The sequence below is a fragment of the Lissotriton vulgaris genome, chromosome 3_1 (assembly GCF_964263255.1).
Source record: "Lissotriton vulgaris chromosome 3_1, aLisVul1.2, whole genome shotgun sequence".
Taxonomy (NCBI): Eukaryota; Metazoa; Chordata; class Amphibia; order Caudata; family Salamandridae; genus Lissotriton; species Lissotriton vulgaris.
Window position 1 is genome coordinate 1,415,466,646 of NC_141689.1, and position 16,796 is coordinate 1,415,483,441.

General features: G+C 45.6%; 1 protein-coding gene across 3 annotated transcripts in view; it reads left to right on the forward strand.

Annotated features, from left to right (window-relative positions):
• Window positions 1–16,796, forward strand: part of ARHGAP24 (Rho GTPase activating protein 24) — a 1,593,044-nt gene that overhangs the window by 1,518,952 nt on the left and 57,296 nt on the right. For all 3 annotated transcript variants that reach the window (XM_086961877.1, XM_086961879.1, XM_086961878.1), the window contains 3 exons: window positions 4,977–5,109; window positions 11,847–11,920; window positions 13,182–13,303. In XM_086961877.1, the coding sequence (XP_086818003.1) occupies window positions 4,977–5,109; window positions 11,847–11,920; window positions 13,182–13,303 (329 nt within the window). The remainder of the gene's footprint in view (window positions 1–4,976; window positions 5,110–11,846; window positions 11,921–13,181; window positions 13,304–16,796) is intronic.

The window sequence follows — 16,796 nt, forward strand, 5'->3', positions numbered from 1 at the left end:
CTTGCCGCTTGTTACCCTGTTGCGAAGAAGCACCACATCTCCTCGGTTGAACCGGGTCACCACCGCCCTTCTTTTCTGGCTGATCTTGGCGAACATGGTCTTTCTTTTCTTTGCGATGACCTCCTCATTTGCCTCCTTGGGTGACCACTGGGGGTGATGAGGAATGGAGTCGGTCACCACCCGTCCCATGAGGAGATGGGCCGGACTATCCCCGTAGTGGAGTGTGGGGTCTGTCGATAGCTTCTGAGAAATGTGAAGATGGCCATCTCCACTGACTGTCCTTTATCATGGGCGATGCAAATTACTTTGTTCAGGGTCCTCATAAACCTCTCGGCCTCTCCATTGGCTTGAGGCCAGCAGGGTGTTATGCGTCTGTGGCGGGTTCCGAGAGATGATAGATAGGTGGCCAGGTCTTGCCCTTGAAATGGGGGTCCATTGTCTGGGCGGAGCTCCCGCATAGCCCCATGAGTGGCAACGATTTTCTCCATCTTAGGGATCACACATTCAGCACTTGTGCTTGCTACTATCTCTACTTCCGGGTATTTGGAGTGGTTGTCGATCATCACCAGCGTGTGTCTTCCATCTGGGAGGCTGCCAAAGTCCATGCTGACCCTCTCCCACGGTCTTTGGGGTCGGGGCTCCACTATGATCGGGGCTTCCCGAGGAGCATCCCCTGTGACTTGACAGGCAGTGCATGACCTCACTATTTTCTCTACCATGTCGTCCATGAGGGGGAACCATACTTTTGTCCGTAACCGGGCTTTGGTCTTGACCATCCCCTGGTGGCCCACGTGTGCCAGTTGTATTACCTGATCAGTAAGGGCTGTGGGTATTACCAGGCGATGCCCTCGTAACAGACACCCTGCATCGTCCTCATTGAGTTCTTCCCTGACATGGTGCAGACTCTCCATGATCCTTTGAGCCTCAGGGGTGAGTACCTTCCAACTCTCCTTGGCTTTGTGCCAGTTCGCCGTTCGGAGGATCTCCTTGGCCCTCTGTAGACAGGCGTCTTGTGCTGTGGCGGTCACAACGTCTTCTAGGGAGAGGGGACGCGGGCATGACCGCGCGACTACCCATTTCACATACGCCTCCGTCTCTTCGGCCTCATCCATTTCCTCTAGGGTGGCTGGCCTGGGATGGCGCGAGAGATAGTCTGCCGGGTTCTTTGCCCCAGGCTGGTACTCGATGTTGCAGTTATATTCCTGCAGTTGCAGCAGCCACTTTTCGATGCGCGGGGGCGGCTTTGATGAGGTCCCTGAGAACAGGGCCACGAGCGGTTTATGGTCAGTGACCACTGTGAACCGCTTGCCGTAGACATATAGGTGGAAATGCCGGCACCCCCAGTGTATTGCAATAGCTTCCTTCTCAATTTGTGAGTACCTCTGTTCTGTGTCAGTAAGAGATCTACTTGCAAAGGCAACTGGAGTCCAATCAATTTCATCCCTCGGCCTTTGCATCAGGACGGCTCCTAGCCCCGCCGGTCCGGCATCCACCGCTATGAGGGTGACATTTCGAGGGTCAAAGAACGCCAGCGTGGTGTTGCTGGAGAGGGAGGCCTTGATGTCTTGGAAGGCTTTCTCCTGCTCCGGTCCCCAGGCCCACGGGGTAGAGTCCTTGGTGAGGTCACGCAGTGGAAGAGTTAGGTTGGCCAGATCTTTGATGAATCGGCCGCAATAGTTCACCATGCCAAGAAAGCTCCTGACCTCTGTGACTGTCGTGGGTGGTGGTGCATCTTTGATGTCCTTTACTTTGTCGGGATCCGGGTGAACACCATCGGCCGAGAAGACATATCCGAAGAACCCTATTTTGGTTCTTAGGAATTCGCACTTTTCCTGATGAAGTGTCAGCCCTGCATTTCGGAGCCTGCGAAATACTTGCGACAGGCGGTGATTATGTTCTGTGATGGTGCGGGCGTGTACCATTATGTCGTCGCTGACATTTATCACCCCAGGTATGTCAGCGATCAGTTCCTGGATGACGTTTTGGAACACCTCCGCTGCACTGGAAACCCCGAAGCTGAGCCAGGTGTACCTGCGAAGCCCAATGTGTGTGGAGAAAGTAGTAATGTTTCGTGACTCTTTGTCTAACACCAGCTGGTGGTATCCCGATCGTAGGTCTAGCTTTGAGAACCAGCAGGCCCCAGCCATTTCCCCGATGAGATCATCAATTGTGGGGGTGATGTGACGCTCCCGCTTGATGGCTGCATTGGGGAGGCGCATATCCACGTAGATCCTGACCGCCCCGGGCTGTTTCGGTTTCCGGGTGACTACGATGGGCGACACCCAGGGGGTGGGGCCAGAGACCTTCTCGATGATGCCAGCCGCTTCCAGTTTGTGGAGTTCCTCTTCCACTAGCGGTCGAAGGTGGAATGCAATGCGACGGTGTCGCAGGGCTACTGGCTGCACAGTGGGGTCTACGTGTAGATGTATCTCACGGCCCTTGAAACGTCCGATGCCCTCAAAAAGGTCCGGAAAGTCCATGAGTAGTTGTTGTACTGATTCTTCGTGGACTCCAAAGGCGAAAGTGACTATGCCTAGGTCTTCGGCCGTTCTGCAGCTTAGTAGCATGCCTTGTCCTTCTTCCGATACAAAGATGTTTGCTCTGATGACTTTGTCCCCATGGCGGACTGCCACTCGAAACTTTCCCCGGATCCTGAGGGGAATGTCTTGTCCATATGTAAAGACAGTGATGGGAGTGGGGCTCAGGGCCGGAGGCTGGGTCATGTTTCTGTATAGTGAGGCGCTCATGAGATTTATGGACGCTCCCGTGTCCACTACCGCCATTATGTCCTGGTCCGCCACCTGGATTGAGCATTGAGGCAGTGTTCTGGTGCGACGAGTGGCGGTGCCGATCATGTGCACTTTGTGCACGGACCGCTCCTCCTCCTCGTCATCATCCATGTCACTATGGCTTGGATCCCCTTCCGTGACGGTCTGTATGGCCTGGCGGGGTTTGCGGAACCTCTTTGATCGGCATACTTTCTCAAAATGGTTCATATTGCCACATCCGGAACATCGTTTTCTCCGTGCTGGACATTCCGGCGCCGGGTGGCGCGGGCCTCCGCAGTATCCGCACGAGTGTCCAGATGCCCACCCTGGGTGGGTGCTGTTTTTTTATGCCACTTGGAGGGTGTTTGGACTTGCAGCTTGTTAAGAGGTTCCACCTTACCCGTGGCTTGCAGTGCGGCTTCCATGTGCGCTGCCCTGGCTTTGGAGAGCTCCTTCGTGCGGCCGAGAGTGATGATGTTGGCCACCGGATTTCCCGACTCTTCTAGTATTCTTTCTCTCAGCTTGGCAGAGCCGCAGCCCTGTATGATTTGTCCCCTGATTTCCTCCGTTATGTCTTGGAACCCACATGTTAGCGCCAGCTTTTTGAGTCTGGTGTGGTATGTGTCCAGCGATTCTTCCGGCAGTTGCCGTGCTTGTCGGAATACAAAACGTTCATAATCCTGATTTGCCATGGGTTCAAAGTGTGCATTTAGGGCATTGATCAGGGTGTGATGAGTCTTGGGGGTTGCCTCTGTGAGTGTCCGAGCAATGGAGTGAATGTCTTTGCCACCTAGGTGAAGCACCATGGCTCGCTTCTGTTCCTTGTGGACTTTCGTGGCTTCTAAGAAGACTAGGAGCCTGTCCACCCATTCCTTCCATTTCGGGGCGAGAGTCGAGGGCGCACCCTCCACCACAAACGGTTCAATGGGCGGAATGGTAGCCATCGCCCGGGACGCGCTTGATCAGGCCTCCGACTGGCCGGGGCGGCACCGGAGCCGGTGCGTGAAGGAGTTGGCTGAGGACCTTCTCCGTGCGCGGGGATGGTGGCACCCGCGATTAGGTCGGATCGTGGCCGCCGAGGACACCTCAGTGAGTCCGGGAAGGCGCGTGCGACCGGCGCACTTACCACGGGCGAGATGGGCCAGCCGCGGGACCGGCAGGTGCCGCGTCCACCCGAGTTGCTAGACGACGCCGGGCGCCTCCCTGATCGGCGGGCCAGGCGGACCGAAGCGCGCTTCACGCACGTGCCAAAGGGCCCGGTGTGGCGCTGGGTGGAGATCCCCTGCGGGAGTAGTTCGGCACACGGCCAATCGTGCCACTGTGCGCTGCAGGCCGACGCTGGGCAGCAAGGCTCACCTGTGATTTCCCAGGGGTGGAAGTCGTCTCTCCAGGCGCACCGTGCGGGGGCGTGCGACACCGCAAGGCACGATTACCACGAGCCACAGGCTAGGCTCGCAGCCACCTCACGAGAAAGTGGGCACACACACACCCCGAGCGAGGAGTCGGCAACCACCCTCGTCGCCAATTGTTGTGTTCTTCTGTGTGGGAGTGACTGCCCTAGGGGTAGCAATTTGGGACCTACACTCCGGGGCATCTGAGTCTAACTAGGCCTGACACGTGGCCCTAGAAATAACTGAGTCGGACATTAGGAATAACTTGGTGGCTCGGTCTGCGCACATCTGAATGCGTACGTGCGTGCGAGACCTCTCTTTATTCTAGGGAGTCACATGACTTTAACGCCGCACGCTCCTGGCGTCGGGGGCGTGCCTCATCCAGGAACATAACAGGATCTTCAGTTACTGTCCTTTACCTCAGTGGGGTGTGGGGTAGAGCCACACACAATATTGCATTTTATCCACGGTGCCACTAATCCTTGAATTGACCTTAATCACTGCCCTCCCCCAACCATGCTGGCAACATCTGCCAGGAAATTTTGTTTTACAGATCCGCAAAGAAAGACACTTTCCTCACTGCAGTAAAGATTGACGCTTTTTCAGAAGGGCATCTCTGCTCTAAATCAGATGCTATAGTGCTGTGTAATCCAAAATACCACTGTAGTTTTGTGCCAAACTATATGAAAAATGTATACCTGATGTAAAGCATGGTCAGACTCAATGTGCATGATTGTTGGGTTAACATAAGCATTTAATTACTTATTTATTTATGTATTGTATTTATTTGTATATTTTATTTATGTATTCATTTCAGTAACACAGATGTCCATACTGTGGCATCCCTACTCAAGCTGTATCTCCGAGAACTGCCAGAACCAGTCATCCCGTTTGCGAAATATGAAGATTTTCTTTCCTGTGCTCAACTGCTCAGCAAGGAAGAGGAAACTGTGAGTCGGTGTAAATGCACGTTGGCGACATATTTGGTAGGATTGTAATGTGGGGGATGTCTTAAGAACTAATTTCTTGACGTTTCACATTTTCTGTTGTGTTTTCAGTACAATTCAGTTTTAGATACTTTGCTTAGGAGTCACACTATGAAGAATGGTACATGCTTTGATGAATAAGGAATGTCTTACAATCCTGGAATTTGCCTGGTGTAATTGCAGGAAAAGTTGCTGAAATTCCTCTAAAAATTGAAGTGCATGCCCAAAATGAACATGACCTAGCACACGTTCAGTGCGGTTACTGCCTCATCTGATGGCCTTGTGTTGCTGCTGAAGTTGTTGTTATAATTGTATCAGGTTCCTCGTAGGACTACGTTTCTATGGGCAAAACCAAGTGCCAGTACAATAGTATTTACGGCTACAACTGGGCCCAAAGCGGAGGAACCACCACTGTTGATACTGAGGGGTTCATACTTGCGTTCAGATGCATGGAGAGCGTGTCACAAGATGAAGGCGGGCTGGCAGGTGTCCCGCGTTTTGCTTTCAGGGTTAATCTGTGGGGCACCAGTGCAGTTATTTAACATCTGGCTTTGGTGCTACCTGGTTTCTATTCAAGGACATTAGAATCAGGAGCTTTAGGAGTGCTGTGGACCTATTGCAAACCTCTAGCAAAAGGTTTGCTGTGATCTTAGCTCTTCTCAACTTGGCTTAAGAATTTAATCCTCTGGATCTTCACCTCCAGCCTGTGTGTATAGCATTAGGTTGAGCAGGATGGCTTTGCTCATCCTTGCAACTGTCAGCACATTTGCTTTAAACAAATCGCCTCTGAAATGTGTTTTCTCTGGAAGCCTGCAGGCTCACCCAGTGCAGACCCAGAGATTCTTGCCATCTCTAGCCCCTTAGCAAGGTGCCTTTTCATCTCAAAGCTGTTTAAATCTGTGGCCCCTACCCATCACTCCTCCCACCTGGAAATGAACAGATTCCAAAGTGCCAATCAGTCGGGATTTCACCTGTAGAGTGCTGGTCAATCCTGGATCATAAGCATCAGGGATGATCACTTCAATCCATGGACAAGGGCCACATACGATAAGAAATCACTCAGACTCAAGAATTCGACACACTAAAAACACTCTGCCTTCTTAAGCCCTACACCCAACGAACATAGAATGAGTTGTCCTGAAGTGGTTCCAATCATTTCTGTTCTCTCATACCCTCCAGGCGAATCTCTTGTAAAACATGTCATTCTTCACTATAATTGAATGGAAGGTGCCTCAAAGCTCATATCTGTCACAATACTATCCATCTAATAAATGGTCCTGCTATGATATTACTGCTTAGCATCTACCAATCTGGCAACAATATGTTTTACGTTGGAATGCAAATCCAATTTAAATGACAAGAGGATGATAAAGGTTGCCAACCATTCAGGAACTGCCTGGATGTAATGCAATGTAATGTAAATGTGATTTGTAAAACACAAACTAATGCCCGAGGGCATCTTGGCGCTATCAGAGGCGATTATAGGTGCATATCATTTGTAAAAAAAGGGGCTACTTGCTGGGACTTGGTGTCTGCTAGTCTTGCGAGAAAAGCCACATTTTTAAAGCCTTTCTGAAGGAGAGTAAGGAGGGCGCAGCTTTTAATGTCAATGGTAGGCTGATCCAGAGCACTGCAGTGGTCCTGAAAAAGCTCTTGCCACCCCAAATGGTCCTCTTACATGAGGGGATCCATCAGGTTCATGGCAGAGCCAGAGTAAAGAGTCCTTCCTGGGGTATACCAACTAATCTTCTCCTTGAAGCGTAGAGCTTCCTGGCCATGCAATGCTTTATAGGTCTGGCATAAGGATTTGAACCAGCAGCGCTGTCTAATGGGTAGCCAGTGGAGTTTCCTAATGGCTTCTCTAGCAGATTCATATGTTGGAATTTTGAATGGGAAACGTGCAGCTGCATTTTGCAAAGTCTGGAGCCTTTACAGGGGACCTTTTGCAAAGTTAAGGCAAAGACTATTACAATAGTCAATCCTGTAAGAATCAGGGCGATGATCACAGTTTTTAAGAGTTCCGGGGGTAGACATTTTTTGATCTTTTTTACCAGCCTCAGGGAACTAAAGGAGGTGGCTGTAATTCTGTTCACCTGATCTTTCCGCTTCAGTTTGTTATCTAGAACAAAGCTGAGATTTTTTACTTTGTATGTGGATTCCGGGAGTGGGCCCAACTCAGGCAGCCACCAGGCCAGCATCCAGAAAGAAGGTTTGTTGCCAAAAATGATGACCTCAGTCTTTGTAGCTTTCAGTTTCAGACAACTATTGTCCATCCAGTTGCTAACTTTACTCATGCAGGTCTTAAATGCCAAGTTTGAGTCTGTTTCTGGTTTTGTTAATGACACCACAATTTGAGTGTCATCAGCGTACGATGCAAGGGAGAAACCAGAGTTCTTGATGAGTGTTGCCAGCGGTGTCATATAAAGATTGAAGAGTGTAGTGCTCAAGGCCGAGCCCTGAGGGACTAAGCATGGCAGGGAGAAAGTCCTTGATGAGATGTTGCCCATCAACAACTTTTGTTGTCGGTTGGTGAGGATGGATTGAAGGAGATCTAGGGCAGTATCCCAGATTTCTAGGTTTCTGCATATGGGCAACCAGACTCTCATGGTTGACTGTATCGAATGCCCCAGAGATGTCCAGCAGGGTCAGGGCTGTCGCCCCACCTCTTATTTAACTTTTCTCTGATTTCTTCCGTGGCTATTATCAAGGTGGATTCTGTACTCCGCTTTTCCTGAACTGGTGCTGTGTATCATCTAGAAGAGCGTTTTCTTCTAAATATTCAGAAAGTTGTACATTCAACACTTTCTCTGCCACTTTGGCAGCGAAGGGGAGCTTTGATACAGGGAGATAATTGTTAGGGTCCAGTGCATTTAGGCTGTCCTTTTTTTTAGCTGGGGCTGGACAGAGGCCAGTTTCCACTGTGAAGGGAAGATTCCCTCCGCAAATATGATTTGTGCCACCTGAACGGGGATCATGGGCATTATTTTAGGAAGACAGGGGTCTTGCAGGGCACCCGATTTGATTAATGGAATTAACTTAGTGGTTGTTCTATCGAAGGGGGCTTAAAAGAGGAATAACTTGCTTGAAATGATGCTTTGGTTGGAGGTTGGCAATCTGATTGGGTAGCAGTGCTACCTACATTAAGTTGATCGTAGATATTTGTAACCTTTTCTTGGAAAAAAATGGACACTGTGTCACAGAAATTTTGATCTCTTACTGCAGTGGTATGACTAGCAGGTACCACTTGGATCATGTACAACGATACATGCAATTATACTTTCTGTTTGTAGGCCTTTCTAAGATGTGGTCCTTAGTCTAGACACAGTAGATCCTTCCATAGTCTTTTCACTTTCCCTTTGAAGTGGCTATTGTCATTACATGCTTTACTCCCTTCCAGCCTGAAGGGACGCAGCTTAGAAATTCATCTTCAACTTCTATCTCTCATTCGTGTCACATGTTAACGCTGTCGTAAATTAGATCTGCAGAGAATTTCCACTCCTCTTTCTAAGCAAAGCTTGGCACCGCTCCGTGTGATACGATTGACCCACTTTTTAGGTCTTGCCCGCGTTACAGCGTGCAATCGCTGCTTCACCTTGGCAAGATGTATTGTTGTCACTTTCATGTCCGGCTTCTCAGGAAGCCGGCTTAGTGTCCGACCTGTCGGTATTGGGCCCCGCCCACCTGGACTGGAGATTTCTTCGCTCGCGCACGCTCGTGCTCGGCATCTCTCCCAGTCACGCTTGTTTATATATCCATTGCGCTTTCACTTAAGGTGAAAGTGCGATGCATATATAAACAAGTGGCAGACACGCGGTTTTGGGAAACAGCAGGATTCTGACCTGAACCATTTCCCTATAAACATTTCTTACATGGTTCATGCAGAGTTATCGGTCCCCTGACTCTTACCCCCACTCCCCAGGATCCCTTCGAGCAAAAAAATGCACTGGCTCATTCTCAGTGCTCTGTGATAATACATTCCTGGGGGGCTCAGTCATCCTGGCGACAGGACATTGCTGGCCACCCCTCTGGTGATGTAATGCAATGCTGGACCCGCATCACCTGCAAGGGAAGTGTGTTTGCAAGCAATAACAGAATGCGCAGCCTTCTTCAAACAAAATGGCAGCTCTAACGCCAGCTGCAATTTATATATGCTTCTCCTGAACGCGTCACTAAATTCTTTGCAACCCAGATGCGCTTTTTGCAGGGGGAAGAATGCCAAAACATATTTTTTGTGACTGAACAGACTAAAGAGTGAGTGCTTAGAGAGCGACAGACAGAACTGAGCTGTGCAGTCTGTGAAAGGCGCTTGCTCCACTGCCTGGCAATGGCCCCAGGTTGTACAACGTGTGTGCTGATAACATGCAGTAGGATGGTGTTTTGGTCATAATGGTAAAGTTGCGGACTGTTACTGCCACCTCTGGCACTGAATTGCCGGCTTTTCATGAGGCATTACAGCATTCTCGGCGCACGCGCCCGTTCTTTTCATCAGCATTCCCACCCCGACTCTGGCTTTTCATACATCACAACAGGGGCTTCGCAAACATTTGCAATGCAATAGGTCTCACATTTGCGAAACTTTCAGCTACTGGCATTGTAAATGACAAAGCTTTTATCTATGTGTTGATTTTAAAAACAGATAAATAAAAGGCATTGTCATTTACAATGCCAATAGCTTAAAACTTTGCAAATGGAAGACCTATTGCATTCTCTTTTTAACTGAATTGTATTTGTGGTTTTATTACTGTGCTTGTACATATTTTATTGCACTTTTATGGTCTCTCGACCGAAATAAAGTTATCAAATGGCATTGCAAATGCTTGTTTTAAACTGTAACCGGACATAGACGTACATGGGTCTCCCTGCAACAATGTTAGCATGAGTCTTAGGTAGGACCGGTGGGGCAAGGGTGGCAACTCTGAAAGTGTTGTCTTAACAGAAAATGAAGTAAATCGTGTTGATGAAAATATCTGCCCAGGTGAGGCTCCACTTTTTGAACTCCCTTTTGTTTTTCCTACTTCAGAAACCAGACAGCATGGATTTCAAAAGATATCTAAAACCCACATCTTCTGCTCCCCCTAGAGACTTCCATGGTCTGCAGTCAAAGGATGGTCACCCATCACATGTGCTTAACAGCTAGAGTGGTCAACCTCGAAGCTGGGGAACCGGGTCCGACCCTCGGCATTTGCTCAGCATCCTGTGATTCTTGGCAAATCACTCAATCTCCCCGTGCCTAACAAAATGAATGTGTCCGTCTGGAACGCAACTGGTGCTCATGTAAAGTGCTTTTATACCATCAGGACGAGTTTGCGCTATCTAAAACAAAACAAAATTTAAAAAAAATACCTTATTGCTCATCCTCTCATCCATCGCTAACAAAGCCTCACCTTGCCAACTTAAAGGAATATTTTTTCCGAAAGGATACATGACTTTTGAGATTGAAAATTCATTCGAAATTTTATTAAAAAAGACTGCTTCCATGAATCTGGCCACATATCTCATATTTTAAAACCATTGTTATCTGAAGGTCAGATTTTGAAAGTTTTTAAACATTCCTCCAACACATGCATAACCTTTTCGTATTATGAAGGTTTTCAAATTAACATCAAAGAAAATGCAACTTTGTTTTAATAGAGCCACCAGATTTATAGCTTTCTGTTTGATCTCATAATTTATGTACTTTTCAGCAGTTTGACCATCTCACTCCATGTCATTATGGCACTGTCTCCAGTTCTGAAATATTCAACAACAAGTCATTGTTTTCGGGTGTGTTAGTTTAATAGGTTTTGCGGAAGCATATCAAGACTGCATCACCCAGAATGCAGTAGGTCGTCACACGAAAGTTCAGAACTAAACTGTGTCCAATGTGATCTGATTTATTCCATAAAGAGCTTCATTCGATAATACCATTGCAATAAACAAAAGGATGATATCGTTACTCATCTTGAAAATTGTGCTACCCACCTGCGCCTTTTCATGCGAGCTGCTGGTGGAATGCATAGTTCATTTGGGATATCGATCACAAAGGCACTGATTGCTGTATGCTACCTCTAACGTCTTGGGTTTTTTGTGATCATAATTAGAAAAACCCTGTCCATATTATGATTTGAATTTTCGTGTCTTCTTTCCTTGCTAATGGGGCTGTCGTAAATAAAGGCAACCCCCATTGCAGACATTTTCTGCCTTGATTTAAAATTTTCGTCTAGAAATAGGGCTTATTTACAAGACCCTGCCAACGCCAATGCTTCACTTTTTCCCATATAAAAAGTGACGCACCAGCGATGCAAGCCCCATAGTTTTTAGTAATGCTGATGGCTCCAACCCTCTGCACATCCCTCCAATATTCAGTATACTGATCTCAGTGACAAACACACCTGAGTTTATTTTGTAATTAATGTATGGAGCTGGTTCATTCCCATCAAATCTACAATCAGAATCGTAATTATTTCAAGGTACTGGTCCTGATTTGGAAACTTTTGCTATGCGTGGGTGCAACTTACTTTAGTGGTACTCACAGCTTACTATTGAATTCCAGAAGTCAGTACAACATCTTTGTGGATGGGGCTCCATTGTTTATCGAAATGCTGAGTTCATTCACATCCTGCCAAGTAACCGGAGAGAATTTGACAATTTGTTCCTTAAATTGGTCTTGTCATGTAAGTGTCATGTTCAAGAAATAATAAGAATTACCTTTTTTCCCGCAGGGAGTAAAGGAATTTGTAAAGCAAGTGAAGAGTATACCACCAGTCAATTACAATCTACTGAAGTACATATGTCGGTACGTACAAAGGTTTATCAAAAGCAACTGTAAACCTGCAGAGGTAAAGGGGTGGTAGTTGGGATCACTGGAAAGAAGTTCTAAATGGTTTTCAATGTGATTCGTAACAGGTAATGATGTGTTTTTGCTTGAGAATTTCACCCTCTTACATTTATCAAAAATAAGTAAGTAGCATCTCGTGTCTCCTGAAGAAGGCCTTTTTATGTCAAACTTGTGGGTGAACCTTCAAGAGCCAGAGTTGAGTTATATACACACCACATTCTCATTCAAACTAATATAATCTTACCACAAGCATACAGTGTTATTTAAACTCCCACAATTTATTTTCATGTGAAAGGCAACACATCACTCCTGTATCAGGAATACTACATCACTACTCTCTTGTAATAATTTGAATAATGATATTATAAATTCCATGACTTTTATAGCAGAACAGAGTTTGAAGCTAGCTAAGACACTCTGAGAGAGTATGTTTTGTGGTCACCCGCATGAGCTCTCACTTTGATGAAAACAGGGAGAACAAGCAAACACCAGCCAACTCCAAATTAGCAAGAGTTTGTTCCCTCCCAACACACCAGCTCCCCTCACAAACTCTGACAGACAGGGGAAGAGAGTAGGCGAAGGACAAATAATGGAGGGCAATGAACCAGGAGTGTTAAACAAGTCCTTGGGAAGCAGTCATGGGGAGGGTGGCAGTGCTACACTATAGGAGGACATATAAACCCATTTGAAAAAGATGGCAGGAGAGAGGAGAAACCATGGGAGGTTAGAAGGCGAGGGGTGGAGCGAGTAAACTCACTAACTATTTACTTAACAAAACACGTCCAAAAAGGAAATACAAAAGCATTTGAAAAAGAAAAGGACAACGAGGGAGGAGAAACTAAAAAATGTATATAAGAAAGTGGAGGGGTCCCTTATCATACAGGAAATAAAATAATTCAATGTGGTTATCAAAATGTCTGGGAGTTCCAAGGCCTTAGAAAGGCAGTAGACCTACAGCCTTGAACATCTCAGCTGTCACAGAACTCATCAGTGATGTGATATTTCCATGCAGTGTTCTTTACTTAGCACCAGACTAATATAAAAAAATATGACACTGTCATGCAAGTGCTGAAAAGTAGGATATCAATAACAAAATATTTCATACAATTAGGACAGCACCTTAAATATCCTATGTCTGTTAATGAAATCCTTTGTGCGTTTTTCGCCAAAACGCTCGTTTTTTTCTAACCAACTGCATATTATTTTCATTTTAATTCAGGTTCCTAGATGAAGTCCAGTCCTATTCTGGTGTGAATAAAATGAGCGTTCAGAATTTGGCAACGGTGTTTGGTCCCAATATTCTGCGGCCCAAAGTGGAAGATCCTCTCACCATCATGGAGGGTAGGTAAAATGTGCCCTCTGCAAAAGGCATCAATGCCAGACCTCTTGAGACCCACTGACCAATTTCCATTAACTCACAGTTATCTTTAGGTGTTAAAGGCCTATTAGCCTCAATGAAATGGAGCTTTATTTGGAGACAATGCTAAATACCTCAAACCTGCTTAGTTTGGCATCATAGAATGGAGTTGATTTTTTGTGAATAATATTATAACAGTATTTAGAAATGCTATAAAGTTTCCTATGTCAGCCTGAAATATTTTTTATATCGAAATATAATTTTAAATGAATGTATAATCTTTGTGGAAGTCAATGTTGGTGTTATGATACATTAAAAACATTCCCTTTAAGCAACTTTTAGAAGGAAAGGCATGTCGTTTTTCTTGAATAATAAAAAACAAATAAGACCATTAGAGAAGTTTCATTTCCTCACTTTTTTAGAACTTTTTAGTCACTGCTCTTTGGTGCCATCGAGTATATTAGAACATGAATATAGAGCATGGCCATATGTGTTGTTAGAGACAACATAGCATGAAGTTGCTGCTGCAATGTTCATGAATAGAGTCTGATAAGCAATGCTCAGTTTGAGCTGGTGGTTTCCAGTGCTCAGCACCTGCACTTAATCATCAACATCGGCTTTTCCATGAGCACCAGTTAAGGACACATTTATTTACAGGGAGATTAAGTGATTTGCCCAGAATCATTGGCTATTGAGCTGACGCCGAGACTCAAACCTGCCCATAGATTCATCAAACATCCATTTTGCGATTCCTTATTAGCGAAAAATAAGGATTCGCTAATAAGGAATAGCAAAATGCAATGCATGAAGAACTCGCTTTAAAAATAGCGATTTCTTAAAATTCCTTAATCGCGACTCGCAAATTGCGAGTCGCAATTAAGGAATACCTCCCCATTCATGAATGGGAAGACAATCTCAATTTGCGATTCTCAATTAGAGAATCGCAAATTGAGATAGCAATTTCAAGGGTGCCAGGGTGTCAAAAGGACATCCTGTTGCACCCCTGAAATCTGCATATGGGTACATCTTGCACACACACATGCCCTAAGGACATGTTTGTGTGCAAAATGGAACTTTGAAAAATGCACTTGAGTGCATTTTTCAAAGTTTTTGCAAATTACCATGAAGTTCAACTTCATGATAATTTGCTCCCTCTATTAGCGAGATCGCAATTTTTTTTACCTTTAATTAATTGCATTTAAGGAATCTCAATTTGAGATTCCTTAAATGCAATAGCAATTTAAGTAATTGCAATTTTGCGATTTCTTTAATTGCGATTTTTGCATTTGGGATGATGCATCCCAAATGCAAAAATACCGGTCGCAAAGGGGCAGATTCTGAGAATCTGCCCCTTTGCGAGCGGTGTTTAGCTTGATGCATCTATGCCCTGGTTCCCCAGCTCTGAAATCGGCAGCTCTGGCCACTACACCACACCATCTCCTCTCTTTCATCGTTGGTAGTCGGTTCTGTTTTAGGCGGCACTAACAGAATAATGGACTGGTACAAGCTGACTCCTGACGAGAACCCGGCACTTAATGTTTTACAAACTGACCGCTGCAGACAAGCAATGGAGATCAAAGGTGAATGGAGATTTAATCACAGGCCCAATGTTGGCTTGGTTTGGCTAATTGAACTGGTGGATCATACTGCTATTTTTGTGGCTGCTGTAGCATGTCAAGAGAAAATAAAAGAGACTTAGAGCCACAGTTAAAGTTCATTGTTTCCTTTCTGTTGTTTGGGAAGACCTACAATTACGGGTATCAACATAGTCAGGGCATGAGTCCAAAGTATGATTGGTGCTTAAGCTCTTTTTAAGTGATGGCTTTTTGAACCCAAAGGAGCCTCACCACTCTCGGAAGATCACTCCAACAACAGCATATATTAATCTTGAGTATATTGAGTTTTCAAGTCCTTGTGCTAGACCACTTCCTGTCCATTCCTATCAAACTACCTTGCTTGTGTTTTATTTCTGACACCTGCTTTATCTCCTCACAGACAACTGTCATATATATGTTTCATTGGTCACACAATGTGGCCTAAATGTTTGTATTGCGCACATCTAGATTTGATACATGGATCGCACCTAAGGGTTCCCTGTGTACCATAGCAAGGACCTGATGCCTGTAAGTGGAGTGGGCCTTAAATGGCCCGATATGCTTCTAATAGCATGCTTCTTAAAGCTCCTTCGTAAACTCTTCTGCTTTTAAGCACGGCAAAGGTAGGTGTGACTGTAATCCAATGTATGTTGTTGGTATTGAATTTACTGACAATGAAATGATGATGGGCGCAGTTGGCCTTTTCAGGATCTGAATTCTTAACTGTAATCACAGACGATGTCAGTAACAAGCAATTCATTCATTGTCCCACTTCCTGAGCCACTAAGCGCCATGTCCTGTGTGGGTGTGCTGTCCCTTACAATGTCTCAACCACTATTTTTACCCTTGACAGCAGGTACTTTTTTTTTAAGCTTTTTTTTTATTGAGAATTCATGTGGTACAAAAGAGAAACATAATGTGCAGAGGAATCAGATGGATAATACAACAAATCTTCAAAAATGTTAGAAAGTTACGTCATATTAGAAAACAGTTCATAAAAAACATCGCAGATAACCCATAAAAAGACATATATAAATAAGTATATAAATATCCATATAAATATGTATAAAGCTAGCTGACTAGACGGGGGGGGGGAGAGGAGTGAGATCTTTTCAAGTGTTTATAAAGGATCTATAGAATATATCCAGGAAAATTTTACAAACATAGGTTTCGGGTCCCCACAAACCCAAACCTGATTAATTATAGCTGACCCTCCCTCCAAGCTTTCAGGGGAGCCCACATTTTACATCCAAGATCACACAACTTCCTACCCTTGTGCAAATACAGTGCGGATTCAATAGTATGGATTCTGAGAAGCCTAGACAACCACATTTGAAAAGTTGGGGCATTTGAGTCTTTCCAGGCCGCCGATAGCAGGATACGCAGTACAGCAACGGCTAAGAAGACTAATGCCTCTTTTTCACTATTATTAAGTCCAAGCTTACTATCGCTGCCGAGAATTATCACTGTTGGGGATAGACTGATCTTAGAGCCTAGCAGCCCCTCCAGGAATTTCTCAATCTCAGTTTTGATTATGCGAAGATTCTCGCAGTAAAAAAACATATGCAAGAGATCCCCGGGCCCTTTCTGACACCTGGGACAGTTACTTTCCGTCCTCATACCCCAATCATGTAGCTTAGATGGTGTATAGTACAGATTGAAGAGTATTTTAAAATGCTGCACCTTCATATTTGAGGACCGCAGTATCAGTTTGTCCAGATATAGAGCTTTATCTAGATCCACATCCGGGTCTTGCAATTTAACTGCCCAGGCGGCCTCATGCTTCTCGAGGTCGTCAGACACCCTTTCAATTAGGTTCAGATATAAAACCCGAATCCTATTCCCACCTGTTACAAGATATTCAATTGTAGGGCATTGGGCG